The following is an 8,713-nucleotide window of genomic DNA, read 5'->3' on the forward strand; positions in this document are numbered from 1 at the left end:
AGGTGGAGGTGACCCTGACCTGCTTTATCTGAAATAAAATAAAGTTTTCTCCTGATTCCCACCAACATTTTTTTTCTTTCCAGTGAGTATTGCTCTTTACAGCTGGAATTCTAGCCATGTGATCTTTGAATGAAACCCTGAAAATATGCTTACTAAATATCATATATCCTATATGTCTTATGCTTTCTTGTGACTTGTCAACAGTTCAATCCCCAGACCACTCATGCACCCAAGGCCTTTAACTCCCAGCCTGCTGAGCCATTCACTTGCCCATAGGTCATGTTTGTATTGGCCAGGTTCAAGGTGTGAATGTCTGGAACTGGCTCAGGCTGAACAGGGCATTCCTGAAAAAGAGAACCTGCCGTATAATGAAACTTCCCTGAAAAATATAGTAAGTAAGTAAGAAATATAATAAGGTTCAGATCTTTCTTACTGGGCGTACAAAAGAAAGAACAGTCTCTGTGATAGAGGTTGGTGTCACGTTCAGGTTTGCTTCTTGTGACAAAGCCCTTTTACACACATGCTTTTATAAAAGATGTGCATATTGCACTTTTGTGATGACAATGTCTGGTGAAGACTTGCACACTAGACATTGAGTGCAGGCCCTAATAACAAAATAGGTAACCATGGATAATGTTCAGTCTTTTTTATTATTAAATGAAACAGAACAAAGAATAATATTCTGCATATTTCGATTAATTAATATTACATTTAAATGGTTTTTGAAAATGTGGTGTTTTCTAACTGTCGTTATTGTAGTAACAGTTAATTACCTTTAAACTGATATCTCAATTATACAGATTTTGTTTTCCCCATCAGATGTTTCTTTGTATTAAATTCAGGTTTCAGTACAATAATAAAGCATTTTGGTGCAAATATACAGAACAGTAGCCCATAACTGGAGGCTAAAATAGCAAATATCTCCACAGCTACAGTGAACTTCCCAGGAGAGCTGACATATGCTGGGATAAAGGTGATCCAGACTGCACAGAATATCAGCATGCTGAAGGTGATAAATTTAGCTTCATTGAAGTTATCAGGTAACTTTCTGGCCAAAAAAGCGAGTACAAAGCATAGGAAAGCTAGGAGGCCTATGTATCCTAAGACAGCCCAGAACCCGACAGGTGATCCCAGAGCGCACTCGAGAATAATCTTTTCTTTATAGAGTGTCATATTTTTGAAGGGAAAGGGAGGGTTAATTGTCAGCCAAAGTATGCAAATTAAAACCTGTATTAGCGTAAAACCCAGAACACTGAGTCTCTGCTGTGCAGGCCCAAACCATTTCATGACATTACTGCCTGGCAGTGTTGCTCTGAAGGCCATTAACACCACTAATGTTTTACCGAGAACACACGAGATACAGAGGACAAAGGTGATGCCGAATGCTGTGTGTCGCAGCATGCAGGACCAGTCAGAGGGCGGACCTATGAAAGTCAGAGAACACAGGAAACACAGAGTCAAGGAGAAGAGCAGCAGGAAGCTCAGCTCAGAGTTGTTGGCCTTCACCAAGGGAGTGTCCTTATTGATCAAGAAAAGAATGGCCACAATTAAAGTAAAGAGGACACCAAACAAAGTGAAAAATACAAGTATTATACCCATAACCTCAGTGAAGTAGAGGAACTCGACATTTTTCAGTATACATGCATCTCTGTTTTGATTGGACCAATACTCTTCAGGACACTTTTTGCAGTCATTAGAATCTGTAACAGAAATATTGTCAATATTATTGTAATTTAATAAATTACATCCTAAAAACGTAAATAAGAGACTGCACCATAGCTAATTTTACCATGATACACAGAGTGTGGAAAGCAAACAACGTAGCCAAATTGCCATATCTCAGGCCTGTTGTACATATACCTGTGCTGTTGCTGATTTCTCCATCTGCACATGGTATACAGTCATAGCAGCAGACTGGCTTTCCTTTCTGAAGGACTTTATAAGTTCCTGGACGACAGCTCTCACTGCACACTGACACAGGCAGCTTTGAATCAAAGAAAATGAACAATGTTACGTTTTTTTTAAGGGATTGTACAAGATGAAATATGTTCATATTACATGGTTTTAGCTTTGCTGTCAATTCAGATATTTGCCTCTATCTTTCCTCCAGGCCACATTATGGCTTCAGTCTTGAGGACAAACTTCTGTCCAGGAGGCAGGGAGGCATCATAGTAGCCAACAGGTTTAAACTGGACTGAGCCGTCTGATCCACGCTGCCAGTTCACCACCTCATATCGGGCCACAGCTGCTCCAGTGCTGTCAAACCAAACCTGGTCCCCGGTTTTAATTGTCAAATTCACCTGCTTCAAAGTCTCCACCATCTAAACGGCATTCAGATCATGTGTCAAAAGGTTAATTTTCAGAAAAAGAAATAAACAGTTTAAAAGTATTTTTTTCTTACCTGCCAGGGAGTAACCTTTACATTTTTGTCACAGCCCTGACTTTTGGAGCACTTTAGGATGCTGTGCAGAGAATGGGCCACAGCATAGATGGCTTTGTAGATGTTACTGGAGTATCTCAGCTCTGCCACATCATCATCATAATCTTTAAACTCAATTAGATCCTGATTTTCTTTGCAAGTTGCTTTATCAGTGATGGTGTTCCCATTTTTCTCCTTGCACACAAACTCTGTCTCCCAGAAACCGTTGATTAAAAAATCATCCAAACCACTGATATTGGCCTTTTGCACAGCAAAACCCAGTGAGCCTCCCAGCACACTGAAGCTGGTGGGAGTCACCAGGCTGTCAGCAGTGATCCAGGCTTCCACACCAATAAACTGCAGGCCTGTGATGTTGTGTAGACTCAACTGTTGTAGAAGGTTGTTCATCTCTACGTGGGCCAGGAAACCAACAATGACCCGGGCAGTGCTCTTTCCGATCACGTCTACCACTTTCATGAGTTTTTCTGGTTCTGCCCTGTGAAATTTCTCTGTATACTCCACACACACTCCTTCCTCCTGCGCTGCAGCAAGGAAGATGGCCATGCCATTGTTGCCATAATCACTGTCACTGTTGACGGCCCCGACCCAAGTCCAGCCAAAGTGCTTGACCAGCTGGGCGAGGGCCCGGCTTTGGTAGAGGTCGCTGGCAATTGTTCGATAAAAAGAAGGATACTCCTTCCTGTTGCTCAAACACTCACAAGTAGCTGAATGACTTATCTGAGAATACACAAAAAGGAGACAGAATGAGGAGAGCTTGCATATGATATACACATTGATGCAAATAAACAATCTTCTTACCACTGGTATTTTGAATGGTCCAGTAGTGCGTGACAGCACAATGGTTGAAGAGGATTCAGACTCTCCAATAATTGCATGAACAGCTGATTGACCAGAGCAGCTTTTTCCTGAACTCAACTCATCACCGTTCATCAGAGCCATTGCTGCACGCATTGAGGATAATGTTGAGCCACAGTTGTCATAAATACGGTAACCGACAGAAACATTGGGAAGAAGAAATTCACTTCTGTTTATTTCCTCAATTGCAAAGATCATGGTCTGGGCAAATCGAAACTCTCTGAGGTTTACCCTGAGACAAGAATAGAAAAATACAAACTTGTATTTGGTGTAACAAAACTCATGAGAATATACATTTAAACAGTGCTGAAAATAACCTGGAACATTTAAGACGTGTTGGTTTCTCTGTGAATGAAAGCAGAGGCTGTGTGATTTTACTGTGGATGGAAAAGGCTCCCCCAATCATGACATCTCCCTCTTTCGACAGCAGAGGGAACTCTGGACTCCCTCGTATCTGACAGAAAGGAGCTTCCTCCTCCGCCGCTCCAAATGCCAACAGCAGCTCCATGAAAACCAGACCTGCTATCACTTGTGACATTTTCCACTCCCGATTGTCGATGGCGCAGAGCCACCCAGTCAGGTTGGGATCAAAGCGGTCTTAAGTGTGACATTTTATAATCTTAGGTGGCGGCAGAGCTCGCTCACCTCATACTATCCAATTAGAGATAAGTAAGACGGGACAGTTGTGTCTTGTCATGGAATTAATTCATTAATTTTTTGCGCTGTGGTAGATGTAGTTAATTTGCATATTAAGTTATTTGTACACAGCACCTGATATGTTCTATCTGATGCATTGCTTTATATTGAATTTTCCAACAAGATAAAAAATTAGGAAAAATGATACCTCCACAGTAACCAATTGCGCTATTTCAGTACATGTGTTGGGCAGGTTACTTTCAAAATGCAATATATCACATATTACGAGTTAACTTCATTTTAAAGTAATATATCACGTTACAATATTACTGTCTGCGTAGAGAAATATATTACTTATTACACTAGTTTTTAGTGACTTTCAACGTAATGCCCAAATAACCTACAGTATAAAGGACAGTTAAATAACCTAGATCTTTTTAAATGAACAAATGGCCTTGGACACAGGGATGAGCAGGCAGACAAGGATCATCAAGTATGATATATTATGAGATAGGAATAAATATTTTAATTGTAGGCTTAATCATATGAAACATGGTAGACCTATACCTTCTATAGTGTAGCCTGTAATGACATGACAAGACAAAAATCTCTTTTTCTGTGCCTTTTTATTTTAGTCCACAGAACAAGGAATGCATGGACATATGTGATTCAAGAATGTAAATTAAAGTGCGCTTGGAGGATTAGGCTTCATCATGAGGCCTATGAGATACGGCTCATTTCAGTCACACAGAGACTGAACAAAGAATTTATAGGCTCGGCTATAGTAATCACAAGCATAGCCTATATTAATATGGTAATGTGCGGTGTGGATAGATTTAAAAAAAACAAAACAACAATAAACGCTTTACTTCGGTCGCGGATTGTAATGCGTTATACAATTGTAAATACAGGATATTATTATGCTCAAGTATTTCTATTTTGGCTTAAATAAGGGATTTGAGTACTTCTTCCATCTCTTGAAAACAGAATTACATTCACTACAATGCTCTGCTTGGCCCTTAAATTGCAGTCAATGGGAAGGTCTTTAATACTGCTGTTCTGTGTGTGAAAAAACAGCAGGTATACAGGGTCCATCTTTTCTGGTCTGGACATGTGAACTGACAAATAGGCATGAAGGCCTGTCATGTAAGAAACAATTAAAACCAGCAGGCCCTGCTGTTGATGCCACAAAATGTGGGGACAAAAAACTTGAGCAAGAAACTAATTTCAAACTTCATATTTGGCCTCTCCTTCTTTAACTTGTATCTGAGTAATTTATCGTTACGGCCTTTTTTTGACAGAAGTGCTGTCAGCCACAGTTCCTAAGGTGCATTAATTATGCACACACATTAATTATCAAGTTTTCTGAAGTAGTTTTGCTGAAAACAGAGATAACTAAGTGAAAGTACTAGTATTAGTTTAGAACTCATGAAGTTCACAATTCTAATAATACTACTAAACAAATGCAAAGACTGTTCATTTGATGGCAATTTCGAATGTACTCACATATTTCTTCTGTGTTTTGAGGCAAATTGTGAGTCATTCTTGTCATGAATATATGTATTGTATACAGTATGTATGTATATGTACCCCCTCTGCAAAATAAATAAAGTACTTGCTTCCTCCAGTTAGGAGTAGGCAGATTTGAAAACAGATTTTAGTTTTAAAACTGAAAATTAAAAAGAGGCGACAAAGAGAGTAAAAGGAGATCTGAGACATTTAATGTAATTGATAATATCAACACAGACAGTTTTCAGATATAATTGATCTAATCTGCAGATGTTTCTTTCATATTGTCATTTTCTTCTTTTTAATTCAGATAAACTGTATCAGCCTGCCATAAAGAGTTTGTACTAAAAACAATGAATTTTAAAAGTGAGAAAATATTTATTTCTTTGTTTACACAATGATTATCCTAAATTAAATCATTCTGACACATTTACATTGCATTTTGTCTTGCATCATCCTTGCATCATTGTATGGAGAACTGCACTTGGATAAGAGAATTAAAGTTACACTTTTGACAGCTGATCAAAATAAACAAATTAAACACACCTGATTTAGCAAAGCATTAGACCATGTGATATTTAATTTGGTGTTATTGTTATTTTCCAGTCAAAGGGATGTTTATTAGACAGCAGATATGCCTCTTAAGCCCTCTTCAATTAAAAAGAAATTGTTGTTTGTGTGTTTGTAGAGATGACCTTGCCTTACACCTCCGGCTATTCACGTTCACAAACACCTGACTGGGCAAACAAACTCCACCCTAGAGTTCACAGAGTCTCTAGCCAGCCTTCACACCCCTCCTCAGCTTACTCTGGAAACCTCCCTCCATGTTGCATCATGATCCCCTCAGGGTCTCTACTGCAGGCCTTTGTCAAGACGGTGCCCTGCAGCCTAAACTTCCATGTGACCATGATTTTGACCTTTTAACTCAACAAACTTAAAGAAAGAAAGAAAGAAAGAAAGAAAGAAAGAAAGAAAGAAAGAAAGAAAGAAAGAAAGAAAGAAAGGAAGGAAGGGAATGAAAAAGTATTTCACATTATTCTTACCATAACCCTAACTTTATAAACCATGATGTGACATTATGGTAATATATATGGGCAATTCATTTATATGACATCTAGATCAACCCTAGCCCCAACCCTGCCAAGCCTTGACCCTAACCCTAACCCTAGAGCTTCTATTTGACCTTCATGTCGACTTTTTAACTCAAAAAACTTCCAGTGAGATAGAAAGGTTATGAAATGGCAAGACATATACGATCATTTCACTGATATCTAGATCTACCCAAACAATAACCCTAAAAATTGTATTCGACCATGATGCCGACTTTTTAATTCAACAAAAAATTCCAGCAAGAGAGAAAGGGATTGAAATGGTGAAATATACAGGCACTTCATTGACAGTGATATCTAGAACTACCCTAACCCAAAACCTTCAACAAACCTAAAGCTAAAAAGAAAGAAAGAGAATGAAAAAGTTAAAGACATACTGGTATTTTCATAAAACAGAAACAGAGTAAAGGAGAAGAGCTGGAAGCTCAGCTCGGAGTTGTTGGCCTTCACCAAGGAAGTGTCCTTATTGATCAAGAAAAGAGTGGCCACAGGTAAAGTGAGGTGAACAGACCTCTGCTGAAAGTATGCTGCTGTGCTGTGCAATCTGTATCCTATCATCATACAAAATTATTTTCAAACTTATGCTGAATTTCATATACGTCAAACAACATTGTAGTCACCAAAGCCACTTTTAAGGCAGTAAATTCCCATTTCAATAATGTAATTGTATATAGGAGGTTATGTTTTCACCTGTGAACATTCGTTGGTTGGTTTATCAGCAGGATTACACAATAAGTTCAAAAAAGATTTTCACGAAACTTGGATGGAGGATGAGTTTCAGCCCAGAATAGACCCCAATACATTTTTGGTGTAGATCAGAATAAGGGACGGATCCAGGAATATTTTTCTCATTGTCTTAAACACTGCGAGATTGGGCCTTTTTTGACATCCTTCTAAATTTCTGAGGGAATAATACAAACAATCTGCCGCATTTAGGTGGCTGATATCTATGAGTGAGTACAATTTGATGCAGATCAAAATAAAAATTTGGATGTAGCAGATTTAAATATGTTTTATTTGATATTGGATTAGGCTTAATTGAATTAAAGGGGATGATTCATCATACTGATTTGTTTTAAATTACTTTGCACATTTATGTTTTTATTTGTATTATTTTACCTTACGTGTCACATCATTTTCTAGGAATTCTGTATTTGGATAAGGGAATTAAAGTCACACTTTTGACAACTGATCAAAATAAACAATACAACACACCTGATTTATCAGAGCATTGGACCATGGGATATTTAATTTGGTGTTATTGTTATTTTTCAGCCAAAGGGATGTTTATTAGTTAGCAGATATGCCTCTTAAGCCCTCTTTAATTAAAAAGAAAAAGTTGTTTGTGTGTTTGCAGAGATGACCATGACTAACACCTCAGGGTCTTCCCACTAACAAACATAACACACTAACAAACTAACTAACTCCCTTTAGAGTTCACAGTGCCTCCAGCCTGCCTCCACATCTCTCCTTTCACTTGGAAACTTCCCTTCATTGCTGTGGGATCATAATTCCCTCAGGATTTCTCCTGGAGAACTTGAACTCTTTGTCAAGACTGTGCCCTGGAGCCCATGACCATGATGTTGCCTTTTGAACTCAACAAACTTTAATGATGAAAGAAAGGCATGAACTCAATGTTTCGGTTTTTTTTTTTTAAATGTACGAAGGGGAATGAGCCTTTAAGCTGTGCAAAGTAAAAGACTTCCATTTCATTGTCCTTAATTGAAACTTTATTTTGACTACAATCATAACACATTTTGGCATTTTGGTATGTATAGTGGCCCATAACTGGGGGCTAAAGTAGCAAATATCTCCACAGCCACAGTGAACTTGCGTCAGACTGTGCATCATTATAACACAAAGCAATACAGTATAAAAGAATGGAATATCTATTTGTCTTGTTGCACAATGATCATCCTTATTAGTGATAAATGATTTTGACACATTTGGATTTCCTTTTCGATTATTTTGTTGTATATCATTTTTAGTGAACACTGTATTTGGATAAGGGAATTATAGATGCACTTTTGACAACTATTCAAAATAAACAATTCAACCCACCTAATTTGGCAAGGCATCAGACCATGTGGTTTTTAATTTGGTGTTATTGTTATGTTTCATCCAACGTGTTGTTTAATAATCAGCTGATGTGCCTCTTAGGCCC

At 38.2% G+C, this 8,713-nt stretch overlaps 1 protein-coding gene across 1 annotated transcript; it reads right to left on the reverse strand.

Moving 5' to 3' along the window:
* Positions 1-792: 792 nt before the first annotated feature.
* LOC141019727 (extracellular calcium-sensing receptor-like) lies at positions 793-3,833 on the reverse strand. Its single transcript, XM_073494725.1, has 6 exons — positions 3,613-3,833; positions 3,239-3,527; positions 2,402-3,157; positions 2,094-2,321; positions 1,861-1,984; positions 793-1,700 (listed from the first exon to the last, which is right to left on the reverse strand). The coding sequence occupies exons 1-6, from the start codon at positions 3,831-3,833 to the stop codon at positions 793-795; spliced, it is 2,526 nt and encodes an 841-aa protein (XP_073350826.1).
* Positions 3,834-8,713: the final 4,880 nt, after the last annotated feature.

The sequence above is a fragment of the Pagrus major genome, chromosome 2 (genome assembly GCF_040436345.1).
Source record: "Pagrus major chromosome 2, Pma_NU_1.0".
Lineage (NCBI taxonomy): Eukaryota > Metazoa > Chordata > Actinopteri > Spariformes > Sparidae > Pagrus > Pagrus major.

Coding starts and splice junctions, on each gene's coding strand:
- LOC141019727 (XM_073494725.1), bottom strand. CDS start 3,833: ATGTCACAAGTGATAGCAGGTCTGGTTTTCATGGAGCTGCTGTTGGCA. Junction 3,528..3,612: donor ACACGTCTTAAATGTTCCAG/GTTATTTTCAGC, acceptor TTCTTGTCTCAG/GGTAAACCTCAGAGAGTTTC. Junction 3,158..3,238: donor GACCATTCAAAATACCAGTG/GTAAGAAGATTG, acceptor GTGTATTCTCAG/ATAAGTCATTCAGCTACTTG.